The sequence below is a fragment of the Alternaria rosae genome, assembly GCF_020736505.1.
Source record: "Alternaria rosae strain MPI-PUGE-AT-0040 chromosome Unknown BKA58scaffold_7, whole genome shotgun sequence".
Classification (NCBI taxonomy): domain Eukaryota; kingdom Fungi; phylum Ascomycota; class Dothideomycetes; order Pleosporales; family Pleosporaceae; genus Alternaria; species Alternaria rosae.
The window spans coordinates 1,770,710-1,795,873 of NW_025763576.1; the positions used below are offsets into that span (position 1 = coordinate 1,770,710).

The 25,164-nt window shown below is 53.0% G+C and overlaps 10 protein-coding genes across 10 annotated transcripts; 7 read left to right on the forward strand and 3 right to left on the reverse strand.

Annotated features, from left to right (window-relative positions):
• The first annotated feature begins 4 nt into the window (after positions 1-4).
• BKA58DRAFT_214817 (uncharacterized protein) lies at positions 5-2,057 on the forward strand. Its single transcript, XM_046166129.1, has 3 exons — positions 5-259; positions 312-1,071; positions 1,136-2,057. Exons 1-3 carry the CDS (start codon positions 200-202, stop codon positions 1,966-1,968), a joined length of 1,653 nt encoding a protein of 550 aa, XP_046023614.1. The 5' UTR covers positions 5-199; the 3' UTR covers positions 1,969-2,057.
• On the reverse strand, positions 1,984-3,054 carry BKA58DRAFT_214834 (uncharacterized protein). The gene has a single exon (XM_046166131.1). The coding sequence runs from the start codon at positions 2,611-2,613 to the stop codon at positions 2,146-2,148; it is 468 nt and encodes a 155-aa protein (XP_046023615.1). The 5' UTR covers positions 2,614-3,054; the 3' UTR covers positions 1,984-2,145.
• Positions 3,055-4,455: 1,401 nt separating this feature from the next.
• Positions 4,456-6,444, forward strand: BKA58DRAFT_214821 (uncharacterized protein). The gene is made up of 2 exons (XM_046166130.1): positions 4,456-5,106; positions 5,157-6,444. The coding sequence occupies exons 1-2, from the start codon at positions 4,690-4,692 to the stop codon at positions 6,123-6,125; spliced, it is 1,386 nt and encodes a 461-aa protein (XP_046023616.1). The 5' UTR covers positions 4,456-4,689; the 3' UTR covers positions 6,126-6,444.
• A 1,661-nt stretch (positions 6,445-8,105) lies between these two features.
• BKA58DRAFT_214874 (uncharacterized protein) lies at positions 8,106-9,525 on the forward strand. Its single transcript, XM_046166132.1, has 2 exons — positions 8,106-9,096; positions 9,153-9,525. Exon 1 carries the CDS (start codon positions 8,189-8,191, stop codon positions 9,062-9,064), a length of 876 nt encoding a protein of 291 aa, XP_046023617.1. The 5' UTR covers positions 8,106-8,188; the 3' UTR covers positions 9,065-9,096; positions 9,153-9,525.
• A 404-nt stretch (positions 9,526-9,929) lies between these two features.
• Positions 9,930-11,164, reverse strand: BKA58DRAFT_403784 (serine-threonine protein kinase 19-domain-containing protein; the record flags this gene model as incomplete). Its single annotated transcript, XM_046171807.1, has 2 exons — positions 9,930-10,561; positions 10,612-11,164. 2 exons carry the CDS (start codon positions 11,162-11,164, stop codon positions 9,930-9,932), a joined length of 1,185 nt encoding a protein of 394 aa, XP_046023618.1.
• Positions 11,165-11,653: 489 nt separating this feature from the next.
• On the forward strand, positions 11,654-13,357 carry BKA58DRAFT_214919 (diacylglycerol O-acyltransferase 2A). The gene is made up of 2 exons (XM_046166133.1): positions 11,654-12,277; positions 12,327-13,357. Exons 1-2 carry the CDS (start codon positions 11,742-11,744, stop codon positions 13,339-13,341), a joined length of 1,551 nt encoding a protein of 516 aa, XP_046023619.1. The 5' UTR covers positions 11,654-11,741; the 3' UTR covers positions 13,342-13,357.
• Positions 13,358-13,572: 215 nt separating this feature from the next.
• On the reverse strand, positions 13,573-17,204 carry BKA58DRAFT_214924 (uncharacterized protein). The gene is made up of 2 exons (XM_046166134.1): positions 16,863-17,204; positions 13,573-16,813 (listed from the first exon to the last, which is right to left on the reverse strand). Exons 1-2 carry the CDS (start codon positions 17,076-17,078, stop codon positions 13,778-13,780), a joined length of 3,252 nt encoding a protein of 1,083 aa, XP_046023620.1. The 5' UTR covers positions 17,079-17,204; the 3' UTR covers positions 13,573-13,777.
• Positions 17,205-18,273: 1,069 nt separating this feature from the next.
• BKA58DRAFT_214942 (nucleotide-diphospho-sugar transferase) lies at positions 18,274-20,161 on the forward strand. Its single transcript, XM_046166135.1, has 2 exons — positions 18,274-19,740; positions 19,795-20,161. The coding sequence occupies exons 1-2, from the start codon at positions 18,404-18,406 to the stop codon at positions 19,982-19,984; spliced, it is 1,527 nt and encodes a 508-aa protein (XP_046023621.1). The 5' UTR covers positions 18,274-18,403; the 3' UTR covers positions 19,985-20,161.
• A 1,240-nt stretch (positions 20,162-21,401) lies between these two features.
• On the forward strand, positions 21,402-23,263 carry BKA58DRAFT_214946 (uncharacterized protein). The gene is made up of 2 exons (XM_046166136.1): positions 21,402-22,779; positions 22,832-23,263. Exons 1-2 carry the CDS (start codon positions 21,660-21,662, stop codon positions 23,044-23,046), a joined length of 1,335 nt encoding a protein of 444 aa, XP_046023622.1. The 5' UTR covers positions 21,402-21,659; the 3' UTR covers positions 23,047-23,263.
• Positions 23,264-23,480: 217 nt separating this feature from the next.
• On the forward strand, positions 23,481-25,143 carry BKA58DRAFT_412988 (MFS transporter-like protein; the record flags this gene model as incomplete). Its single annotated transcript, XM_046172394.1, has 5 exons — positions 23,481-23,617; positions 23,670-24,139; positions 24,195-24,448; positions 24,500-24,781; positions 24,832-25,143. 5 exons carry the CDS (start codon positions 23,481-23,483, stop codon positions 25,141-25,143), a joined length of 1,455 nt encoding a protein of 484 aa, XP_046023623.1.
• Between the last annotated feature and the right edge of the window lie 21 nt (positions 25,144-25,164).

The window sequence follows — 25,164 nt, forward strand, 5'->3', positions numbered from 1 at the left end:
TGTGGTCCGGCCTAGTCACGATTCAATAGTGGGGTACATAAGCCCGGGAGTGGTTCTTGCATTCCTTGCTGCTCGCTTACTTTCCCCAAACACAAACGTGGCGTTCCCTTCTTCCCATCATCGATGTAGGTGAGAACTTAGCAGTGCGGGTCCGAACTGCGTCGTATCACCACCGGGCAATTAGTCATCATTTATCGAAATGCCCAATGTTGGCAGACCTTCTCCAGGTTGCAAGACATGTAGGGACCGAAGGATCAAAGTATGTAGCGCACGCGTGAGTAGATACTTGGGCCACTAATCCGCTGTTCCAGTGTGACCAGAAGCGGCCTTCCTGCTCGCAATGTCTCCGTGCAGGCAAAGAATGCCATGGATACCGCGATGTGGCTTCCCTAATGTTCAAGAACGAGAGTCGCGTCGTGGCAAAGAAGGCGGAGCAGCGTTACGAAGAGCTTGCCAAATCAAAAGAACCAAGAACACCTTTGGGACGTGGAGAACCCAACAGGATCAGGAGTGTGCAGCGGATCTATCCGGTGCGGAGCCCGCCCAAGGCTGAGAGCCTGGCCTTGCAACCCACGCCGAATGTCGAAGCCCAAGCGCAAGGCTTCTTCCTCGCCAACTATGCAGGCGCTGCCGACTTCCCTCAAGGAGGCCAGTTCGAATGGATTCCTCAGCTGCTGTCACGACCGCATATCGAGGGTACGCTTCGTGAGAGCTTCCGCGCCCTAAGTCTAGCAATCTTCGCCAATGCAGCTAAGTCTCCTGCCGTCATGCGAAAAGCGCGTGTCGCATACGGTTCTGCATTGGAGGAAACAAACAGAGCGCTCATGTCGCACGAAGCTGCGGTCAAAGATAGCACTTTGATTTCGGTCATCCTACTTGGCATGTACGAGGGCACGGTATACACGGATAAGAGTTCCATCGATAGGTGGTCAAAGCACGTCAGCGGTGCTTACACCCTCTTCATGTTACGCGGCAAGTCGCAGCTCGAGACAGAACTCGGACGGCGGATATTCCAGCAGTCCTACGGCGTCGCTCTATTCTTCACGCTTGAACTAGGGACGGGTATTCCAAGTTAGTCATAACCCTGGGTGGACTGCATGTGATACACGTACTAACATCGCACACCAATATCTAGAGCACTTGCAAGAGCTGTATGACAGCATCCCTACAGAATCGGGATTCAACGAGCTTGGAAAAAAGTTCATGATCGGCATCCTGCACGTCATGGACGCAGTCGTCAAACTCGGTCAAGACAAAAGCCGAGATCCCGTGGAAACAATCAACCGCGCCAGAAGTCTCAGTCACGAGCTAGAGAATATCAAGGCTCTTTTACCCGCAGCCTGGCATCCAACAAGGGTCCATCTTGATGTGCCTTCAGTTCATTATTGTGGAAACACATACAGCATCTGCCTCTTTCCCGTCATGTCGCAGATGTGGAATTACACCCGGTTTATCGGAATCCAAGTGCACGATATCATCAGAACAAACCTGATGAGGGTTCGTGAGGAACAGACTTCCCCGCTCTATGAAGCTGCCAGTTTAAAAGCATGCATAGAGCACGAGGAGAATGTACTACGAGCTAACGTTGCCGCAATCATTGCCGCAGTACCCCAGACCATCGGCATGGTGCCATCCCCGGTGTTCTCTGCTGCTGGATTGGCCCCCAAAGATGAAACAAAAGATGGACCTATCATGAGAGAACCAGGGACCTTTATCGATTCAGTCGTCTCGCCGAGACTGATGCAGCTCGTCCAGCCACTGTATGCAGTGGGTACGTGCCTGCTTATTTCGCATGAAATGCGGCAATGGGTCATTGGCATTCTCCATTTTATCGCACTTAGGATCGGATCAAGACAGGCAGTCGTGCTCGCAGCTGAGCTGCAAAGGCTTCAAGAGTCAGCACCAAGAGTAGCACACGGCTGGCAAGACATAGCTGAGTGGCTCGCGCTGGGCCCTGGGGTAATATAGGAGCGAATATAGAGCATAGCTCAGCAATGATCTTTTCCTGCCTTATTCTTCTCGATACAATAGATTGCGGCGGACAATGATGGATTAGGAAACGGAGCAAAATCAGGATCTCGCGGACTACTCCTTTGCGCGCATACACTCCCAATGAGACATGCAACAGGACTTCTTCTTCAATATCTACAAGTCCTTCTTGTCTTTCCTCGACGCTTCACCAAATCCCACACCTGCCATGAATGCTAGTCTGACCAACCCCGCAAATGCCGTAATGCCTATACTTCCCCAATCTTCCGCCCGCCAGGTGCCTACACTTAGTCTGCCCTGCTTCGCCAACACCTCCCAGACCGCCCAATAGTACGCCAGATCGACAACGAAGCACGACAACTGGACGATGCGCCAGACGTTCATGTCGTTTGTGTATCGCAGCAGGACGGCAGACATGATGCCGAAGTTTAGCATGCCCCCGCCGCGTTGCTTGAGGATCATGGCGTGGCCGATGTCTGGGGTGGGAGAGGGGATGTGTGAAGAGAGGACGACAGTGGGCATGAAGAAGTCCATGGTTGCGCCCCAAGCGCAGATTATGGGGTCGACGTATGTAAAGAATATGCGATAGAATGCCGGTATAGACGGCGTCGTGGGCTGAGACATGATTGTCGCTCGGTTGCAATGAATAATTCTAATTCGATGAAGAGATGCGAACAGTCTATCAAGTAAAGATAATCTGCGTGATGGTATGGATGGTACGCGATGCGTGTCCTCAGTGCTTGAGATGTCAGCTTTGGACCCCGCGTCAGTGGGTCTAGCCGCTTCTGTGCTGCATTGATGGCACAGAAGACTAGATCGCTTGTGACTAGACTCGTATACCAACAAACCCGTGCTGCAGACCTGCTGCAGCTTAAATCCTTCAGCTTCGATCTTCTGCTGCGGTGACGCGTGAGGTCGACTACCACAGTATCGCAGCGCCCTGCCGCCCGTGCCTGCCTGTTACCTAGAGGTTCTCCATCGCTCGGAGATGGCTTCATCTGCATAATACATCGCGTTAATTTGGGCGAGGCAGCAACAATCGATGCTTCCAACAAGTCCTGATCGGAGCCGGCCCCGTGTGGTGGATACCTAGGCTGCTAGCGCGGATCTCGAATGTTGTGCCTGGGGTGCCGTCACGCCATGACCTAACACAACAGGTGGAAGCCATTGCAGATATCCTCGCCTCGCAAACTTTTACCCACCCCAAGGATGAACACACTGCGCCGCTCGACTTTGGGGGCTTGTCTCAATCTGTGACAACACCTCGCACCTGTTAGATCTTCATTGTTGCTCGTCCGGGGCCGTTCCGTCTCTTGCACTCGTACGGCGGTTACTCGAAACTGCTGAATGGACGCATCCATGGCTCATGCAAGAGGCGCCCCATTGATTAAAAATGCTCCCGAAAGCCATCCTGGAGACCTCGAGCTTGTGATCGCATGGCAGAGTTCACGCCCTCGTCATAGCCTGCTGCGCGAACGGTGAGGCTGTGGGTGCAGACGGGCTTCGCGACGCGACCTGACCCTCAAACCTCGGAACCATGATGGATGCACACGATGCATCCACCAGCGATGGCACGCGCTCGACACCTGGGCATGTCCACAGCCCCCAAAGCCGTCGCTACTGCTAGTACACTACGTCGGTGCAGCACAGTCTCGAGCGCTACCTGGCTACCTAGGTCGTCGATGCGCGGCCCAAGGCATCCTCAACAAAGTGGATATCATCAGAGTGTGCCACGCGTGAAATAGATGTTTATGCGGTCAGAAGCTTAACTCGAAGCGTATTACTCCTTTCATTCCAGTCAGCCTTATAACGGTTCGAGGTCCAGATATTGACTGGTAGTTACAGGGTTCGCGCGCGCCGTACATCATGGCTGAGCAACGTCAGTTCTGGCTACTCCACCATCGCGAACCGATGCTGCCTACGACTTGAGCAAGTTCTATCAGGCTACCGATTACGTTAACTGTCTCTAGCAGCGAAGCTTCTCGCGTACAGCGTGTCGGCACGGATTCGGGTTTGCATGGAAGTAGCATTCCTGCTGCAAGCTGGATCACGAGCCTCGCCTCCGCTGCGGTGCGCCAACGCCGTGCCTTGCATTATCACTGCGACTCAGCCTGCGATAGCTGAGCTTGACCATTTAGCGGCATTTCTGAGATTAAGATCCGGCGGCAAAACGAGATAATTCTCTGGAGAAGGCAATTCCTTGATCGTCCGCCGCCCCTAATTTAACCGCGTCGGGTTAAAGCTTTCATCGCTTCGCCTCAAGCAGACTGGGCATTCGGTCTACCGATGCAATGTCATTGGTGCACAATGAAGAATGCTCGTGAACAAGTGGGTATTATGACAGTTATGCTCGCCAAAAGCAGATAATTGACGCGATAAAGACACCAACGTGCACGGAATCGCGGCAGATGTCCGTGGTCACCCTACCGCACTCGCTCTAGTAAGCCAGGCAGTACTGCGGCGTTGACAGATTTCCTGCCCTACTTTCGGTTCTCCCCGAGCAAGCCACATCCGCTTCACACGTACGAATGCCTTACGGCACGGAAGGCCTACTCGTTAAGCGCCGTTGTGAGATGGAGGACATGCTCTGCCTACACGATGGATCAACTAAGACGGTGGCGTGGAGCTGGGGGAGTTGGTTTGATATATAACTCCTTACTAGACTTTTAGTATGAAAGTATCCCATAACGAAGATTCTCCATGTCAGCAGAGCAATTCTCACAGCTCTCTCTCGGAGAGGACATGGTTACCACTCGTGCCGGGGCCGCAAGGGCCGCAAGAGCTAGCACACAATCATCAGGGCATTCTGAGGAAGATCAGCCGATACCATCCGTCGAGTCCACCGTTTCCCCTACGCCTTCCCTGGTTATATCAACGAAGAACCTTCATTACAATGTCTCGGCCTTCGACACCGACTTACGAAGGCGGGCCAAAAGAGGATTAGAAGGTAGCGATATCAGGCTCAAGTACTGCGCGGTCTCGGAAGATGATTACAGCCCCAATGGCAGCCCAAAGAAGTTCTTCCATCTTGACGACGACATCATTGTGGCGATGGGTGGGAAGTTACGAAGACCTGAGTGTACGTGTGGCGCAAACGAAAAGGGTCTCGCGTGCAAGGTACGCTCTCGCATGGACAACCATTGACGCATCACTAAAAGTAGCCAAAGCATATCTATTGGGTCGGAGACCAGATCATCTCAACTTCTCCAAACGATATGGTTAAGACACCTCTTCACCTTTCTCCCGATGGCTCGAAGATCGAAGACGTCAAGCCTGCCGAACTACTGGACACCAAAGGCTTAGCCAATATCGCCAACGACCTGAAGTGGGTTTATCGAGATGACAATTTGCCTGAAGACGACGATTTGAAGGAGACAGTCATTGACATGTTTTCGTGCTACGAGCCACAAGATGCGCTTCCTGGAGAGTTTCGATATCCCGAGTCGCCTCTTACTTCCGAACGGTCCAAGAAGTACCAGGAGTTGACAGAACTCTTCACGCAGTACGCAAACTGGTATCCTAGCCTATATCTCCAAATGCGCAAGATCATCGACCCGGACTTCGAAAGCCGTGTCTTCTTCGAGAAGATCGACAAGCGCATTACTTCGACCTTCGACGCTTTGGATGAGTACATAGCCAAGGGACCATATAACCTCTCTCAAGGTCCCCCTCGGTTCGACGTCTCCAGTTGTGCACAGAAGTTGACATCACTAGTCAAAGCCATTGATGACTTCTATCAACGCCATGCCGACGTCGAGGACGCAGCTGTCCGAGCAGCGGCGGCTCTTGTTACGATTCTCGACCGTGTTACGGACCGCGATAAGAATGCATACGAAGGCGTCAAGTGGAGTGTCATGGAGGCCCTATCAGACCCTGTTCAAAGCAATCTATACGTTGCATTGATTGGAGCAGCATCAGATGACGACCCGCCATTTGTCCTCGATGCACTCGGGTTGTTGCCCCAGGAAGACGTATACCATAATCATTGGGCAATGCTACAAGACATCGAACGCAAGCTAACAGATTCTCATGCGCCCACTCATTACATGGCTCTCTTCCGCAACGTCGTCTACGAGAATCGCAAGAGATCGGGTTCGGAGGTACACGAACGAGAATCGAAGCGAGCAATGCAGTAATGCCGATCTGCAAGCGGACTACCTTGGGCTCAACACAACAGTTGAGTGAGTATGTAGTCGTTCCACTTTTCCTTTTGGTTTGGCGTTGGCGGCTCTCTGCACTTTTTCCATTCCTTTCTCTGTGACTTTTTGCACCTTTTAATACCTTCATGTCTTTCTTTACGAGATCACGGCTGTTCATACGCTGGTTGAAACCTCCTTTCGATACACAAGGTCACCGGACTTCGGTCTGCATTCGCTGGCCTTTGTTATGTTGCTTTCTGTCTTTCCTTCAGGCCACCCGATTTCGGTTCGTGGGTAACCGAATGATTCTACATATCTTCGATTTTTTCTTTTGCCTTTTCTTTGACCGGCTGCCTGCGGGGTTTATGATGTTGCCGTGCTTTTAGTCGGGTACAGTTGGTGTACCAATTTCTCTTCTCTACACTCCTTGTATCCGTACTTTACACAAACACATTTACACAGCGGTCTATTATCGGCGCCGTACGCTGTAAACCCATCATCCTCAGCACAGTGCGAAGTTGAATGAGCTTACTCAAATTGAGAGGTCAATGCGTGATTGGTTTAGAATAGTAAACACAAAAGCGGTGGAGTATGTCCCCTAGACTGCAGGCCTCAGCTGATACCGGCTCCGCATTCATACAGTGCCAAGCTCCGATATGTAGAAAGGTTCCGCGGAATTGGGAGCGCGGCCGACGGCTGACTGACTCAAGACGACACCGGACCGTACGAAGTGGATCTGGCGCAGTTCGTAGCTGAGCTTCGCATGCTGTAGGCTCTCGCGCCTCGTCAAGCGCAGGAGACAGACTGTCCCCATGCACCATGAGATCCATGTATCTATCACACTAAGTGCTAGACTAAGCTTCATCTCGGTGTGAATGTCGGGAGTCTGCATCTTGTCGCATACAAGGAAGCAGATCGGCATCAGAGGTTCACAGCAGCCGACCATGCGTGGCCCAGTTACATGTCGTACAACGACTCTGTCATCTATAAGCGTAAGTGGCCGCTTATCCAAACGCCAAGTTCGTGGAACCCATCTGGCCTACACACAATGTGGCTCAAGTGGGTGCCGTTCTTGTTGCGTGCATTTGGGCTTCGAGATAGTGGGGTGTTGCTCCGGTGTGGGAATCAAGAAATCCACACAAACTAGCGATAAACCTTCCCCTTCTGCTCGCGCTCACTTGAATGGCGCATATGACGCTTGATGTATATTCCCCGCAGTATGCGACGTCTTATAAAGGATGGCTTTGTTAGAAGTTCCGCAGGCTCCGCATAACCTGGACCTGCATGCAGGACCCGGCACCCCGCAGGAAGCGGTTGTATGTAGCAGACACCCGCTCCGGGAAGGTTCCGAGCAGATGCGGACATAACACAGGCGCCGTTGGCTCAATCTCTGCAGAGCGAGTGCCATGACTATGTACACACGCACTTAGACATGTGAAGCACCCAAGTGGCAAGATAGCTCGTACCAAGCTCATGCTAGCTAGGAACTTACCGTGTCGGTGTTGATCGCGATAGTCGTTGTGGACACTGAGGGTGGGTCAAAGGGCTCGACTGCGGGGAGTGCAGCGGCTAGGCTCGAGTTGCCCTCGAATATGGTTGGATGTCAGATGAAAGGGCCACGCATCGTGCATCCACGTTCTGCGGGGAAGAGATTGACACTAAGCCGCTCGCGGCCCTAGCGCAGATGGACATCCTTTGGCAAGCGCGGCCAAGCCACCCACTGTTGCTTCCATATTACTCTCCTGTCTATCATTCCTACTTCTCTTCTTTTCGACCTTCTTCTCTTGTCTTGTTGCAACATCGGACACGTGTTCTGCTAGTCTATCTTATACAACGCGATTCCCCTGCGGCGAACGTGAATCGCTTATCACGCCATCAACCCCCGCTGCCTGACGTACTACACCCCGTCCGTGCGCCTAGCGACACATCAATCATCCCACCCCTTGTTTTGTTTCTCGACTCACTCCATCTTGACTTGCTCTACGCGCACGAAGCCTCAACTCAATTGAGCACTTCATACAGACTTTGAACCTCTCCTAAACCTCATTGCCACACTCATCATGTCTTCCAATGACCGGAACTCTCCCCCGCTCGCCTCGCCGGACCCTCGCCGACGTGCTTCAGTGACCAGCCAGACGTTCCAGGACCTGTTCGGCCGGTCAAGCGGCTATGTAGGCCAGCAATCCGGAGGACAGGCTGCCACGGGCCCTATCACCACAGCTGCTGCCAACGCCCAGAGACGGCGGCTTTCGCTCACCACTATCGGCCTGGGTGCCTCGCCTGGCCAAACGTCGCCCTTCCTCCAGACCCCGCGAACCCGAACCGAGAGCATCTCCAGTGCCAACTCTGGCTCGGTCGACGAGAGCCCCTTCGAGGATGACTACGCCCCTTCCACATCTGCTAGCAGCAGCAATCCAGCCACACCCTTTGCTCGACGGCTGAGCTTTGGAGCTCGTGCAATGCGGGATGTTAGGCAGAGCAACGGAGGCGTTGGGAACCCAAATGGTAGACCACCCATCCATAAAGCTTCCTCTCCCCCGACTGGTCGAGGTCGAGGTCTGTCTTCATTGTCACAGTCATTGCCCTCTTCCGCTACCCTGCTTCGTCCCTTTACCCATGCACACTCGCGGCGATCTACTTCCATTTCACACATCTGGCCCTCCACCATTGCAGAGCAGTCCGAGAACATACTTGGAAACTACTCGCTAACGCCGTCTTCAACAGGCGAAGGTTACAATTTCGCTGAGAACCTCCGATCGCGAGCCGAGCGAGGCTCCATCTCCGGCCCCCCTCCCATGCTGAGCCCTTCCGGTCCAACGCACCAGCGTGCTAAGAGCGTCACAATCATGGAGCCACCCGTTCGTGAGATGCCCAAGCCTAGGGTGCCTGATGCCATGCAGGAGCGGATCCTCAAGGGCGATTTCTACATGGATTAGCTTCTTTACATGACTTGACATTTCAATCTCCAGTAGGTGATATCCTTCACATCCTTGCTTTGTAGTGACTAATCTCCGCCATCTGTAGGACATCTACGTCATAGATGAGACGTCAGACCCCTTCACAATCGTGTATCAGTACTCTACCGCCTACGAAACGGAACCTTTCATACTCCAGAACAACCTTTTACCAGGCTATCGTATCGCTCATGGCCATGGGCGATCGAAGGATTACAAAGACAGCCTTTGTGAGATCCAGGCATGTAACGGCGATTACTGCACCTGGCACTATCATAACTCGGAAAGCATCGTCATGTGCAACTGTCACTACTGGAAGCATGCACTACAATCGTTTTACCAACGTCCTTTTCTGCCGACTTGGGCAGATTGCATTCCACGACGTGGACTTTACGGCGTTTTCACCTGAATATCTCGAACTCACATTTCATGTTCAATCAGTTCAGGCGTACGGTCACGACAAATAAACGAAACCAGATTGTGACGATCACGCGATGAGGCTACATCAGTGCAGCAGGGGTTAGGAGTTTATGAAGCATACTACGCTGGATGGGAGGTCCGCGTCCTCGGTTCCAAATATGTACGAAGACAAATTGCAGATAGCAGAGCACCTTAGTGCAGCATCATACAAAGAAATGAATAATTGACCAAACTGATGCTGGCATCCCTTGCACTTAACGGTGTGTTGGTATGCGTCATCAGTCCCACTTTATGTTTCAAGTATACTGATCGACATTGGGTCGTACGCGTGGAATGTGGGATGTCGATCATTGAGTCCATCTGAGCTGATAACGATTGGACGTGCAGCAGGCCTAATCGCGAAGCAACACGAGAAAATGAGTTCAAGTCAAGACATCGCTCGCACAGCTCTACCAACGCTACCTGTCTCAAAGAGTTCAACTAAGCCGGCACCTAGACATTCCTCCAAGACCCACTCAAACCTCATTCCGTAGAATGTTTTCCATTTCTTCGTTCGCCCAGGTAGTACACCTGCAAACTCGCCCCTTAACTTCTTCCTTTCCGCTTTGATATCATGCGCTGCGACATTACCGTCCCATCTCTCACGCAGGACATCAAATGGCATCTCTCTATGCTTTGTCTTCCTCAGCAGAGTAAGTAGGTGGTTCCGTGCATCGACCAGCAACTTGATATGTGCGCCCATGTTAGGCAGTGAGAGGTTGTACCGTGCTGCTACTGATGGCCGCGAGCCAGATAGTGAGGTGCCGCCGTGGATGTGCTGGGTTGCTTGTGTGCCGCCGACGGCGTTTAGAGAACCGGCTGCGTGGCGGGATCCTGATGCGGATACGGCGAGGAGAGAGCTGGCGCCTGGGGAGGCGAAGAGCGAGGTGTTGGAAGGGTAGCTTGAGGCTGAGGTGAGGAATCCAAAGGTCACCAGGGCAGATAGCTCGGGAGAGGTGAAGGTTGTGCCGGGGATGGATGTAGATACCGGATTGGCGTTCATGGCTGTTATATATTTTGCTGGTGCTGTGTTAGTAACATATGCCAGATCGATGAATTGGGTTGGTTACCTTTGAGGTCTTCAGGCAGTTCAGCATGAGATTGTACGAGAGCCTGCCACTCCCGCACCGAAGCAATACCATCACCCACCGCAGCAGCACCAATTCCCCGATTCGGTATCGTCACTCTTCTCAGAACACCCGCCCTCGCTAGCTCAGCGATTTCTCGCTCAATTCGCGTCGACGAGGTACTCAGGGCGTCGATATGCGCTACTGTGACAAACGGTGGCAATCTTCTTCGGAAATTCAAAACCTCTGCTATTCTGGTCGAATTCATACCGGCCTTCTCTGGCATGTCGCTAAACGTCCTGTTGCGAATGTACTCCATATATTGGGGGACATCGCGGAAGTTGAGGTCATCAGCAAGAGATGCTATCACACCGGTATCATCTAGTTCCTCGTCATCATCAAAGGGAGTAGTGGTGTCGTTCGGTAGCGATCGCCTCTTTGAACTTGCTGCTGAGGGCGATGAAGTTGTTCGTTTGAGACCTAATGCTGCAACGGCACTTTTTCTTCTTGGTTTGGTGATGCGAGACGAGTGTGCTGCTGTAGCCTGGAAGGACATGTTTCAGGTTTTCCGCTCCCAAAAGAACGAGGTAACACGGACAGTCAGTCAAGGGGGAGATGCTCTTTGTGCTCCCGTCGCAAACAAGAAAGGAGAGTCATGGTAGCGCAGTAAGAGCATGTCTTGATATTGACGAATCAGGCAGTGGCGAACATGTGAGACGCGGTGTCGAAGGTTTTGAGACCGCGGTGGAGCATGCGCCACACCCGCGCTTATTGGCTAGGTAGGAGCGAGCATCTGGCATGAAGAAGGCACGATAGGGTCGTCGAGAAGCGCGCAACTTGTCTACATCGAGCACCGCAGATCAAGACGACCGACCATGAGGGGCGCATACTCGGTGGTCCATAGATCAAAATGTTGAGAGCGTGGCTTGTTGATGTGCTTGTTTGTCGGCTTCCTAGCGATGCCGGGCCGTAGAAGGAACGACGCAGCCACAGAGGTACGTCATTTCCACGCGCGGAATGTCAGGAAGGTCCAACGCACGCTATGCGCGCCAACAAAACCCAAAACATGCCCATTCCACCCACCCTGCGAAGCAACTCCCCCCAACTGCTCCTGTCCCAGCCCATCGCTAGCCATGTCGCTGAATCCCGAGCCCTCGGCGCCTGAAGAGCGGGCTGAGCACCATCTGCCGCCCAAGTCGTACGCCGACGCCGCCGAAGAGGCCCTGGAGCCCCAGCAGCCACAATCACATGCCAACGGCACCGACGGCACCACCGAACACAACGCGAAGAAGACACTGGGCAAGGCAAACGAGGTAAAGACCAATGGCGTCAAGGTCCCCTCTGAAGACGACAAGACGTCGCTCGAAGGCCTGGGTCAGGACGGCTCGCCCCGCAGTCCAACAGTCAAAGGCCATCGTCGCGTCTCATCGCGCGGCTCTCACGGATCGCTTGGCCGCAAACAAGGCGAACAGGCACAGAAAGACATGAATGGCAAACACGCAAATGGCAACGCAAATGGCAACGGCAATGGCAATGGCAATGTGCTGACGAGTGTGAAACCGCAGCAGGAGTTCCAGGTCGCCAAAGCAGACCGAAGGACCGACCTCAAGCGCAGAAACTCGGAGCTCACTACAGGACGACAGGCTGGCGCGGGATGGTCCCAGAGCAAGTGAGTTGACATGCACTCCACTCAAGGCGTACAATGCTGACCCTCGTAGAATACGCTTTGCGCCCATGAACGTCCCCCTTCAGCGCCGCCTCCAGACCCTCGCCGTCCTCATGCACACGCTCAGCATCGTCGGCGGCCTTGCCATCTTCTTCTTCCTTTGCAGCATACCCCTGCTCTGGCCGATCCTCCTCCCGTATACCATCTACGTCCTCTTCTCTAACGCGGGCACGTCGGGCGAGCTTTCCTTCCGCAGCGACTGGTTCCGCCGTTTGCCCGTCTGGTCGCTCTTCGCCTCATACTACCCTGCCCGCCTACATCGTTCCCAGGAGCTGGAGCCTACTAGGAAGTACATCTTCGGCTACCACCCACACGGCATCATCTCCCATGGCGCCTTCGCAGCCTTCGCAACGGAAGCGCTTGGCTTTTCGCAGCTCTTCCCCGGCATCACCAACGCCCTGCTGACCCTCGATTCCAACTTCCGCTACCCCATCTATCGCGAATACGCCCTTCGTCTCGGCATGGCCTCCGTATCTCGCGAGTCCTGCGAAAACATCCTCTCCAAAGGCGGTTATAACAACGAAGGCATGGGCCGCGCCATCACCATCGTCGTAGGCGGCGCACGTGAATCCCTCGATGCGCGCCCCGGTTCCATAAAGCTCGTCCTCAACCGCCGCAAGGGCTTTGTCAAGATGGCCATACGCACTGGCGCCGACCTCGTCCCTGTCCTCGCGTTCGGCGAAAACGACGTCTACGACCAACTCGATACCGATTCGCATCCCTACATACACAAGTTCCAGATGCTCGTCAAGAAGTTCATGGGCTTTACGGTACCCATCTTCCACGCGAGGGGTGTCTTCAACTACGACGTAGGCATGATGCCGTACCGGAGACCCATCAACATCGTTGTCGGTCGCCCGATCAGGGTGATGCAGGATAAGCACCCAGACAACGACTACATCAACGAGATACATCAAAAATACGTGGACGAGCTAATGCGCATCTGGCACGAACACAAGGACACTTTTGCCAAGCACAGGACGGGCGAGCTAGAGATTGTCGAGTAAGCATCGCTGAGCTGCTTTTCTTGTAATGGCTGTTACGATGCTGTTCTTTCCCTTCTATGTTGTATTGTGTATTGGATCGTAATTGGGTAGAGTCTGAAAGGCGCAGACACGAAATAGCAGTCACAACCCTTTGAAAAGCAATGATAGATCACCACCATCAGCATTCCCATTGATCTTTGCCATGGTGTCATGACAAACAAAAACTCGCCTCACATGGAGTCTTGGGCATTGTCACTATGCAAGTTGATCAGGTTGAGACATGAACATTTCTTGAATTTGTAAAACGATATTCCAGAGTAATAGCTACAACGAAAAAGACCGCAAAGGAAAACCACAACTGTGTACTATCAAAAAAAAGAAAAAGAAATAAACGCCACCCAGCATTAAACATTTTCTGGGTATTGCATGGCCCAGTAAAACAACACAGCTCCAGTGATCAGTCTGTTGAGAAGTGACTCATGCGTGCCGAAGGATGCGTGTCCTTTCTGTCCTCATCTGTAGAGAACGCCTTCAACTTGTACTCCATCACCGTTGTGGAAACACCTTTACCCTTGTCGTTGCTGGTGCGGCCACTACTCGGGGTGCTTCCATTGAGGGTACTGCCATCAGAAGCACGGTTACCCATGCCGTTCTCAACATCACCGCCATCCTTCTTGTCGTCCGCAGTGGCGTTGACAGCGCGGCCAGTGAAGAGGTCCTCGGGGAAGGGGAACAGCGTGCGACGTCTCGGTGGCGACTTCTTAGTTGCTGTCATCCATACCAATGCCGTCATGTCTTTACCCAGCGCCTCGATGATAGGCGTGACAATAGGGAGGCAGGCGAAGAGCACACCGTAGGATGTTATGCCGACGAGGGTCACGTTGATACCGTAGCTGAATCCGCGCTCGGCTAGTGCGACCATGAGCCAGGATCCGTAGGTCCAGAAGACGAGACCGTGGAGCAGGTAGATGGTGAAGACGTGAGGGAAGAGGATGAGGAAAGGAGGCGTGGAGAGAACCCATTGTACCGCGGCGGAAAGCTCGACGATGGCTTGCATGCCGCCTGCGAAGAGCACACCGTTGAGACGCGGCGTGAAGTATGGAGGGTAGCCTGCCTGGTCTGTGTCCTGAATGGCTACGCCTGTTACAGGGTCGGGGTGGATGCCGCGCTCCGCAGTCGAGAAGTTGAAGTCCGTGTCGACCCAGTTAGGAATGACGTTAACGGCGAAACTGGCGCCGACGCAGGCCCAGAAGAAGGTGATGGTGGCGTAGTATGCTCCTGGTCGTGTGGCCAGGAACGCTTTCCACTTGTAGGTTACGTCGAGGTCGGTGAGGAGCAGACCGAGCCAGAGGTATGTGCCCCAAGACTGAGCGTACCAGTGGTTGATGAGGCAGAAGGCGTAGTAGCACATACGCTTCCACGGGGTTTTGATCTCATACACGACGACAGCACCAAGAAGGACGAGCCAAGAACCTTGGAGTTGCACGGCGATGGTCCATAGGACACCGGTGCAGTAGTGCAGGGTGATTTGCGGGACGGCGTTGGGGACGAGGAACATGAGTTCGAGAACTTCAGAGATGTACTGGCCGAAGTTGTTGTAGCGGCTCACGTAGGGCCAGGTCGACCAGGTCAGCGAAGGAATGTACTGCAAGAACTTGGTCGCGCCAACGTCAATGAAGAAGTACTCCAGCAGGGCCATGGAAGCGACAGGAATCATAAGACGGGGCGTTCGGCGTACGGCTGCCTTGGCGATCTCATCCATCTTGCCCTTGCGCAGGTAAGGTGCAGTCAAGAAACGAACGGAGGTTGTGAAGAAGACACCGAGCCACATCTGGTTGAGCAGGAACGGACCGATGATTCTCTGGGCCCATGGCTCAGATGCGTTGTGTGCGTCTGCACCGGGTGTGACGATAGCGGGGACGAAGGTAAGACCAAAATGCATCAGGGTGACCACGAGAGAGCAGAGTGCCGTCAGACCAGCAAGATGGTCGATACGTTGTCGCTGAGGAAGAGGCTGGGGGCGCATACGAGGAGCTGGTAGGGCAGACTCGGTGACGGTCTCCATTGTAATCTTGTCATGGGGAGCGATCATGGGAACGGATGGAGTCATGGTGGCGCGTGGGTCCATCAAGGTAAGCATGGAGTTGCGGTCTCTTGAGATGGCTGTGCCTGGAGTACCTGGACCCATCATCGATGCGTGAGGATCGACCATAGTCAACATAGAGTCGCCTCCTCTTGACACTGCCGTTCCTGGCATTGGTGGCATAGGTACGTAGAGATCCTCGCGCGTAGTGTTGAAGTTGCTGTTGAAAGGAGTTGGCCCACGGCTATCGAAGAATACCGAATTCGGTCTGGAGAGACCATCCTTGGGTGTAGAGCCACCGAGAGTCGAGGTACCGGGGAGCCTCTCGATCGCCATGTCGTCGTCATCGTCTGAGTTGCGCTTTTCGGAAGCGGAGGGAGTTTTCTGGTCGGCACCACCACGAGAGAAGATCTCGTGCGAAGCCACCGTGAAAGTACTATCGCTGAATGGATTCTTCTTTTCGTCCTCGGACTCTTTTGGCTCTGTGGAGGAAGCTGGGGTAGGTTTCGGGGCTTCACTCTTGAGCTTGGGAGCGAGACGTCGGATGAGGGCGTGGATGATAAGGACGGTCGAGAATATGATGCATGACACGGAGAGCCAGAGTGCCGGCATGCGTCTGATATCTGTGCCTTTGTACTGCTCCCATTTTTCTGTTGCGTCATCACCATACGGTGTGGAACCACGGAGTTCAATGTCGTCCATCGAGCATGCATCAGTCAACGGGCACCTGGCGACGAAATCCTCGCGAGCATCTACGCTCATTGTAGACGAGTTGAAGAACATGCGGATCCAGCCAACTTCGGCAACGGACTCTGTGCGTTCAGGCGGACCACGCATGGAGTAGCGGTTACCAGTTGACCAATGCTTGAAGAACATGGCCGAGGGAACAGAAGGCATGCCACCGTTGTTCTTCTGTAGGACCTGCCTAGTGAGGTTGCCACCGATGTAGAAGTTGATGTAGTCTGCAGTCCAATCGATCCTGTACTCGGTGAACTCCCATGGGTTGATGCTGCCATTGCTGAGGCCACCACCAAGGGTAGTATAGTTACGGTTTGCAGCCGTGCTGTTGAGAAGCTGGCTGTAGTTCATTCCGAGGTTGCGCGTAGTGAATTCGTTGTTGACAAAGGTTCCTACCCATGGGTCTCGTTGGTTGTTCATGTTCATGACACTGAGCTCGGTAATCTCGGTCTCATTGTACTTCCACATCATGGATGCCGCCGTGCCCGCAGAATCCATGTCTGCAGACTTGAGTAGAGTGCGGAAAGAGCCATGCTGGATGTCGCGTCGCTTTGTCCGCAGACTAGCGCCTCGAACGAGATGGTCGGCAGTCGAAGGTTCCACAACAAGCTGAAGAGAGTCGTTGTTGAATCTGAGATTATCGGGAGAGGCGCCTTCGCGATAAACAGCATTCTGGGAGGCATTAGCGATTGAATTTGAGGCACATTCACGGTAGACGCACCCAATCCTTTGCATACTTCTGGGCAAAGTCTTCGGCGATGAAGTCGATCGGTAATTGGGTAGTTTCGTTGAAGTACACGATGATGGAGTCAGTAAAGAGCTCTGATGTCTGGGTGTCGTAGAAACCGCAGGTACAATTGTCCTGCCCACGCGTGACATCAGCAAGCACAGGCAAGATATGCACAAGGGCAAGACCGAGCAAATGAGAGGAAAACATGCTGATGAGAGAGAGTGTGACTGAACAGAAACAGGGACAGATCCGCTGCTCAAGTCAGAAAGGCAGTATTTGTCTGCGACATATGCATGCAGCTAGCTGTGCAAGGCCTGTGTAAAGACCCCGGCCTAAGCTTGCAACACTGCTCTCCGGACGGGGAGGAGCCGCCTTGCTTCTCCGATCAGCACTGGCATCAGGTTGACGGCCTTGCAAAGTCCCCTATCTTGGACCAAAGTCTTGGCCTGCTTCATGAGGGTCATGATCGGAGCGTTGCCTCAGCGGGGAGCGCGCGGCCCTGCAACAAGGCCAAAAAAGGTATGCAAGCTTTCCTTGGCAGGCCCTTACTTGATAGCAAGCAGAATGGGCGTCGTGGCATGGGGCTGACTAGCCGCCGTAGGACGTGCAGAAGAGAAGGTTGAGGAAGATGCCGTGCCCGCGCTGTCGGTGGGTCGGAAACGTGCGCCGCACTCCTGCCCGTGCATCGACGCTAGCACAGACGTTTCCTCCCAATGCATCCCGCGCTCGTTCTGCCTCAACAAACCCGACGAAACTTCATCACCATCCCAGTTTCGATCATTGATCTTCGTTGCCAGCATCGACCGATATCAGTCGTTTCCGGAAGGCGACAAGGGTCCGCATCACACTGCTCCGTTCCAGCCGTGCTTCATGCGCTCAGCACGCCGCTGCGGGAACCCATTGTCGTATCAATACCCAGTGCAGTGTCTCGTCTCTCAGCTTCTGCAGGTTGAGTGCCACCATGGACACCGGATGCCAGGAAGATGCACCGCAAGATAGCGGCTGGCATGTGTCCCTCCGATGTTCCTTCCCCAACCCGCCCGATTCTGCATGTTCGTTGACGTTGACCAAACTGCGGTCAACTGGCAAAAAGCACCTGGTTGGCCCGTCAGACTTGTGGACGTGGGTTTGACATGTGACTTGGCATATTCACCATTCCCGACCTGTAGAGCTGTACCGGGGTCGACATGGCCAACGTGCAGGGCCGACCCACTCCAATCTCATTATCACAACTTGGCGCTGTTGATGCTAGGTAATGCTGATCTCAGTTGAGCACGAAGCTTGCATGGAGACCAGCTCCCACGGGCGGTAATCACGGTTTCGACATGAACCCTCCGGCGGTTTTGCCCCTTCTACAGCCGCTGCGTGTCGGCTACGGTGTTTACTATACGCACTAAGCAATTGTGCCATCAAGGGCCGAATATATGTTCTGTATCCGCTCCTTGTCCGTAGTCTCACCCCCTCCATCATAGTCACCATTCGCTTTGACTGCCTCTTCCATCGTTACGGTCGCATCATACACTCGTTTCAAGATGTCTGACACCACGAAGGACTGCGTAATTGAGGTCGGGGAGGTCACCTCCCCCGCGGCCAACGAAAAGTCGGTCACCAAGAATCCTTCCATCGCTACTGAGACGATCGGGCGGACATCGTCCTGGATCTCTGAGTGGACGCCCTTCGGTCTGGTCGCCTCCTACTACGTCTTCTCGGTATGCCTCTACATGTACTGCAGCAACGGGCTGATTGCCATCTTCTGGTTCATATACATGTGCACCAACTTCTACATTGCCGGCACAACTGTCTTGGAGGCCTTCTTCAGTATCACACCATGCCGCGAGGCCAGAGCCATCGTCACACAAGCGCAGGAGAAGCAGTGGTTGTTCCCCACGCCACACCACAAGCTACCCATCCTCGATCTTCTTATCGTTGCCTACCTACCCAATGAGCAGGACATCATCATGGATCGCGCTCTTTATGCGCTTGAACAGCTCGACTACCCTTCCGACAAGATCCGTATCGTCATCCTCTACAATACCCCCAAGCCAATCGAGCCACTGGAGACTGAGCTGCACCAACTTCCTCTGCGCTTCCCACATGCAAGGGTCATCAAGGTGCCCAACTCGACTTCCAAGGCGGACAACCTCAACTATTACTTCACGCTGGACACTGGATCTGACATCATCGCCATCTACGATTGCGACCACTACCCTCACCCCAACTCACCCCGATGGGCTGCTGAACGATTTGTTGCCGAGAAGGATGTTGACATCGTTCAAGGCCGCTGCATTATCTTCAACTCCGACGACAGCTTCATGACCAACATGATTGCAGTCGAGTTCGACAAGATTTACGCTGTCTCCCATCCTGGTCGTTCCACTATGTGGGGATTTGGTCTATTCTGTGGATCGAACGGTTACTGGCGCACGTCTCTTCTTCGCAACCTGAAGATGGACGACACCATGCTTACTGAAGACATCGACTCTGCTCTCCGCGCATTCTCCAAAGGTGCCAAGACTGTTCACGATCTCAACGTAACTTCCTACGAGCTGGCCCCCACAACCTTTGGCGCATTCTGGAAGCAACGTCTTCGGTGGGCTCAAGGTTGGGCTCAAGCGAGTATGCGACACATGAAGATGGTTTGGAATGGCGTCAAGGATCCGTTGCACGAAGAGCACGCCAAGCGCAGCTTCACTGCTCGCTTCGGTGTCTTGTCGCTATTACTTATCCGCGAGTCCTCGTACTATCTCGTCACACAGTACACGTGTTTAGTCGCATCATTCGTTATCGTCAAGTTTCCGACGTCCGGGGAGGAGCTCTGGAGGCTGGTCTATTTCCAGTACCCCGTGTCACAGTGGCTTTTCATTATCAGGTTCGTACAGTCCTCGACGTAGTCTTGTACCTCGCTAACGGTGTCGTGTCACAGTATTGTCTGCTTGATTGCTACGCTTTGGATCACCAACCAGGTCAAATCCGAGTACATCTCCAGAAGGATGATCATTCTCTTCTCCGTTCTGTACCCGTTTTACTTGGTTCTCAACGCCACAATCGGTCTTTACGGCCACGCTCGCCAGCTTGTCAAGTACAGCTCCTGGAACCCAACAGCTAGGAAGTAGGGCCATATCATATTATCTTCTTAATTTTCTTTATTGTCGATATCTTAGGGAAAGGGCACAAGGCTTTGAATGCTCTAGTCTAGTTCGGGATGAAGCCCGCAAGCCATCAGTGGCGGCTGAAGCTCTCATGAGTCATGCATCAGTACATAATACCCGATTAATTACATTATAATCACTATTACTACATATCGTTTCTACACATCTTGACGTGATGACCGTTGTCGCGAACAAGGTTCTTCGAGAAATGATGCGCTCTTCTCATTTACCAATGATCGTTGTTCATCCATTGACTCTGTTGTTCTGGCTCATGAGTGGTCAACATTTGAAACTCGATTCATGAGATAACGCGCGGCATCACAGCGGAACGCAGAGCATCAGCCTTATCCCGGGCGACTCACGTCGGCGATACGATTTCCGATCTGTCACGCACAGTCTATCAAGGAAGGTAAACTCAAAGATAAGTAAAATCTTACCATGAAGCAGGGCCGAAGGACAGCGCTTTACTGAAACAGACCCTGCTCCCTGATGCGTTGCCAGAAAGCATCGGCCTAACGATATCAAAAAGGAAATAATCAACAGCACCAGGGGTGGCCGGGACATTACAAGTCGACTATGCGGGCGATCGACACGCGCTCACTAGCGCGTAGATCCACTTCGCAAGTCTGCGTTCCCTAGGCCGCGTGGGATGCTACCTACCATACTACAACTGGCGGGTAGCACAACATCGTAGCCCGGCGGAACCATCCGCAAACTTCGCAGAAAAATTCGACACGGCGTTATCTTCGGTAAGTCAGGTCTGTTTCAGCGGATTTTTGCTCTCCGGAACGCGGACTTTCCTTTTTTGGTGTGAGCACACGAGTCAGCCCCTCAGTTTTTGGAAAACGTGCGGATTTCACGACCCTTCGTGGCCTATCGCACGGATGTTCGGTATGAAAATCACTGTGCACGGACGGCCGCAGTTGACATGGCGGTCACTGACAGGTGAAGATGCCCAAGTAGGGCTGCCCCATGCGCCACACGTGGAAGGTTCTGAGGAAGGCCGTGGCCTGGCGGTACCTGGGTGTTGAGGGATTAGGGTGCTTTTCATCCAGCACGTCACGACGTGCGTCTGGGATGTGTATGATGAAGACGGCAACGTTACAAGTCGGCAGGCCGACATTTCAACATCCGAGATCAAGATAACGATCAACAGCCGCCCGCTTCGTGTAAGTGGTCCGGCTGTCGGGAAATGCGAACTATTGTATGCCGCCAATGTTACCCGCTGCCAGCCTCAACTAGAGTCAACGCTTATCGAACAACTGCTCAGCGGGACGTAGAGAACGCCACAAAAAGTATAGCTGACTCTTGGCATGCATGCGCATGAATTGTGCTCGGAAGCTTGCGTTGCAACTAAGCTCAACGCTTCCCGTGCTCGGTAGGCAGATGCTGTGCTAGTCACGGAAAGAAAAGTCGCCTTTAGTTACGTGGTTGTTCTGGTGGCCAAGGTGCTGATCTCGGGTCTCCCACGGGGGGTCTTTGGTACGGGACGTGGTGCTACTGCTGCAAGTAGTCGCCAAGGGTCGTGCTGGTTTTGTTGTCTGTGTGGAATCAGAAGTCGAGGGTAAATTGCCTTGTTTGTAAGCTGCTCTTCCTCTTTATCACCGAGATCCTCATCTTTACCGCGGTATCGAACAAGATGTCTGCAACAATGGAGCCTACCCTTTCATCCAAACTCAAGGCTATCTTCCCCTCGTCGTCGACCGAGCAAGGAACGACAACCCTGTCAGCTGACCAGAACTACCTCATTGGGCTTCGTGGCCTGCTTGTATTCCAATCATTTCTCTACGTATTCTTCCAGACCTTTCTCCCAGCCGCCCTTCCAGACTCGAAGAATGTCGATGGCCCGGCGTACCAGGTCGCACTTCGAAAGTCATTTTCAGTAATCTTTGCCAACGAGGCATTGATCTACTCATGGATTATCTTCCTCTCTGCGCGAACTATCTGCTTACCTTACCTCGCCAACAAGACGCGTGAGGTCGGCGCATCGAGTGTCTTCCGCCGTGGCATCAGATTATGGATTCCGACTTTCATCGCCTACTCTTTTGCGGCAGCGGCATTCAGCACAACCTCGACCGACTACATCTCTGACTTCTTGGCCTCTACTGGCAACATCTCCACCATCGCGCCGATGCGGATCCAGAACTTCTTGGTTTACTTCAACTCCCTTTTTGAGATTTTCTGGGTCAACAAGCGTTACGCTAGTCAAGCCGCCAACGATGTCTTCCCATCTGGTACGCTTTGGATAGTTTCCGTGCTCTTCCAGCAAAGCTATACCGTCTACATCACCATGGTCATTGTTCCGAATACACGCACCTCATGGCGAGTAAAGGCTATGCTAGCTTTCATCGTAGCAGCGTTCTGGGTGCAGAGCTGGGCCTGGTACAGCATTACCGGCCTAATCATTGCTGATGCGGTCCTCAACATGGACTTCAAGACCCGGTCCCAACGAGGATTCAAGATCGGCAACTTCGGTATCCCAGTCTGGCCACTTTACGCCGCGATGGTCCTTACCGGTGTTGTACTGCAGTTCGTCTTCATCTCCGGGAAAACAGACATGCGCGACAACGAGCTATGGGGCCACACCGCGCTGTACGATGACGGATTTCTGAACGAGAACATAGATCTAGACCAGCCCATGGCGAGGGTTGACAACTACCTCATCATCCTCGGGTCGATGCTTCTGATTGAGACGTTCGAATTGCCTCGAGCTATCCTCCGCGGAGGCTTCTTCGTCTCGCTAGGCAAGAGGAGCTTTAGTAAGTCGCAACCCTTCAATCAGTTTTCTGAACAATTACTTACACATCCTAGGCTACTTCCTCGTCCAATCCATACTCATCTACACCGCCGGTATCAAGTTGTACACGCACATGGCCGACGCCGGCATGAAAGATTCTCTGAGCACTTTTGTCTGCTTCTTGGTCTGCGCACCGCTCGTCGCTATAGTGGGAGAGATTTTCTACCGTCTTGTTGATTTGCCGAGCATAATTTTGGCCAGAGGATTCTGGGCGTTCATGACGACATAGGTGGCGGCAACGGCGCGCTACCGGCACGTGTTTCGGGCCATCATCAGCCACATTTCTTGACATCTCGCTTACCAGCCGCGCAGCTTCTCTTCTCATTCACACTTGAGCTGTGCTCGGGGAAACATTACCCGTCACATCGCCCTTGCACAAGACATGTGGCGAGAAGCTCACTGCTCGACAAGCCTTTCTCAATAGCTCGGCATGTTCTTAGGAGACATCCCCGCAACATTGCTGATCCTTCGAAACTTCCCCGCAATGTGGAGAGACATTAGCCTGCAAGCATTGGTTCGGGAAAATGTACAGTTGCTTGGACGTGGGCGTTGCACTAGCTGGATCTTTCGAAGTTGTTAATCTGTATTGCATTTTCTGTTCGCATTCTCCTGTTGCTGTTGTGAAAGCGCGTTCTACCGTGACAATTCTGCCAACCAGCCACAATGGATAAGCCCAAGGAAACAGACACTGAACGTATCGAAAAAGCGACTCCGCTTGACGAGACCATCGATCTAGCCCTAGACAAGCGTCTGAACCGCAAATTTGACCTTCGTATTTTGCCTTGGTTGTTCGGGATATGGTATTTTGCTACTTCACACTACTCCAAGGGCTTTGCTGAGTGAGAAATGTAGGCTCTTCTCGTTTATAGACCGCAGCAACATCGGCAACGCAAGGATAGCCGGCCTGTCTGACGAACTTAACATCACAACCGGTACACGATTTAACATCGCCCTCCTAGTATTCTACATCCCGTACATCCTAGTCGACGTACCTTCAAACCTACTCGTTAAGCGTTTGCGCGCTGGGATATACCTACCAGCTCTGATCACAGCATGGGGTCTAGTCTGTACGTTCATGGGCTTCGTGCAGTCATTTGCTGGGCTGGTGGCATGTAGACTGTTGCTGGGATTATGTGAAGGAGGGATTCTCGGTGGCGTGATCATCTACCTTGCCATGTTCTACAGGCGAGGCGAGATGCTGCTGAGAAGCGGTCTCTTTTATTGCGCCGCGCCTCTATCTGGGGCTTTTGGTGGACTGCTCGCTTCGGGACTGGCAACCATCGAGGTTGGGGGGTATCGAAGATGGCCTTGGATCTTTTTTAGTAAGTTCTCGCTAATCTTTCACCTTGTGGAGGTGTTGCGCTGACATGATCTCAGTCGAGGGCGCTATAACTGTTGTGTTCGGCATCATATGCTTCTTCTTCATGCCGGATACTCCTGCCGCAGCAGGATTCTTGAGTGATGAAGAGAAGGAGTGGGCATTGCGACGCATGAGGCTTGACGCAGGAGGATCCACCGAAGTCGATGTCGACGACGAAAAGTTTAGTTGGTATTGGGTCAAGATGGCACTCAAAGCCCCGCAGACGTACCTTTCTGCTTTCATCTGGTTCTTCTTATTGGTTCCACTATATGTAAGCTTCTTTGAGATCTCAAACGCTGGGGACTACACTAAAGCTTGACAGAGCTTCTCGCTCTTCCTGCCTAGTATCATTGCCGGCATGGGCTATCAAAGCACCACCGCGCAGCTCTTCACGGTACCACCTAACATGGTTGCTTTCATCACGGTCATTGGCACGGCGTACGCCTCCGACAAGTTGAAGAATCGCGGCTATTTCATCATAGGAGGCTGCGTGTTAGGGATATGCGGTTACGTTATGTTGATAGTGGCGAAGACGAATGCCGTGCGGTACGCTGGGACGTTCCTGGTCGCAATTGGTGTCTTCCAGGGTTCGCCCATGCTCATGGTAAGCTTCGCTTGCGAACCGAAATGCTTACTTTGCTCATCTGTCATCAGGGATGGGCGTCCAACAATCTTGCGCCTCACTATGTCCGCGCAGTCGGAATTGGTATGGTAATCTCAATTGCAAACTGCTCAGCTTTTATTGGCACGTTCATCTATCTTCAGCGCGATGCGCCGAGATATGTTCTAGGCCATTCTGTAAGCCTTGGTGCATTGGTAGTAACGATCGTACTCGCCGCTACACAGTGCTGGTACCTAGGCTGGGAAAATAGAAAGCGAGAGAGAGGTGAACGGGATGATAGACTACTGCGAGCGGATGCCGATAGACTTGGCCATCAGCACCCTAGTTTCACATTCACGTTATAGTTGAGAGAAACAGATAGCCAG

Excerpts from the sequence above, each read along its gene's own strand:
- BKA58DRAFT_214817 (XM_046166129.1), top strand. The coding sequence starts at position 200 with ATGCCCAATGTTGGCAGACCTTCTCCAGGTTGCAAGACATGTAGGGAC. Across the intron at positions 260-311 it reads GTAGGGACCGAAGGATCAAA|TGTGACCAGAAGCGGCCTTC; the intron begins GTATGTAGCGCA and ends CCGCTGTTCCAG. Across the intron at positions 1,072-1,135 it reads ACTAGGGACGGGTATTCCAA|AGCACTTGCAAGAGCTGTAT; the intron begins GTTAGTCATAAC and ends ACCAATATCTAG.
- BKA58DRAFT_214834 (XM_046166131.1), bottom strand. The coding sequence starts at position 2,613 with ATGTCTCAGCCCACGACGCCGTCTATACCGGCATTCTATCGCATATTC.
- BKA58DRAFT_214821 (XM_046166130.1), top strand. The coding sequence starts at position 4,690 with ATGTCAGCAGAGCAATTCTCACAGCTCTCTCTCGGAGAGGACATGGTT. Across the intron at positions 5,107-5,156 it reads AAAAGGGTCTCGCGTGCAAG|CATATCTATTGGGTCGGAGA; the intron begins GTACGCTCTCGC and ends AAGTAGCCAAAG.
- BKA58DRAFT_214874 (XM_046166132.1), top strand. The coding sequence starts at position 8,189 with ATGTCTTCCAATGACCGGAACTCTCCCCCGCTCGCCTCGCCGGACCCT.
- BKA58DRAFT_214919 (XM_046166133.1), top strand. The coding sequence starts at position 11,742 with ATGTCGCTGAATCCCGAGCCCTCGGCGCCTGAAGAGCGGGCTGAGCAC. Across the intron at positions 12,278-12,326 it reads GCGGGATGGTCCCAGAGCAA|AATACGCTTTGCGCCCATGA; the intron begins GTGAGTTGACAT and ends TGACCCTCGTAG.
- BKA58DRAFT_214924 (XM_046166134.1), bottom strand. The coding sequence starts at position 17,078 with ATGTTTTCCTCTCATTTGCTCGGTCTTGCCCTTGTGCATATCTTGCCT. Across the intron at positions 16,814-16,862 it reads AGAAGTATGCAAAGGATTGG|AATGCTGTTTATCGCGAAGG; the intron begins GTGCGTCTACCG and ends AATGCCTCCCAG.
- BKA58DRAFT_214942 (XM_046166135.1), top strand. The coding sequence starts at position 18,404 with ATGTCTGACACCACGAAGGACTGCGTAATTGAGGTCGGGGAGGTCACC. Across the intron at positions 19,741-19,794 it reads CAGTGGCTTTTCATTATCAG|TATTGTCTGCTTGATTGCTA; the intron begins GTTCGTACAGTC and ends GTCGTGTCACAG.
- BKA58DRAFT_214946 (XM_046166136.1), top strand. The coding sequence starts at position 21,660 with ATGTCTGCAACAATGGAGCCTACCCTTTCATCCAAACTCAAGGCTATC. Across the intron at positions 22,780-22,831 it reads GCTAGGCAAGAGGAGCTTTA|GCTACTTCCTCGTCCAATCC; the intron begins GTAAGTCGCAAC and ends TACACATCCTAG.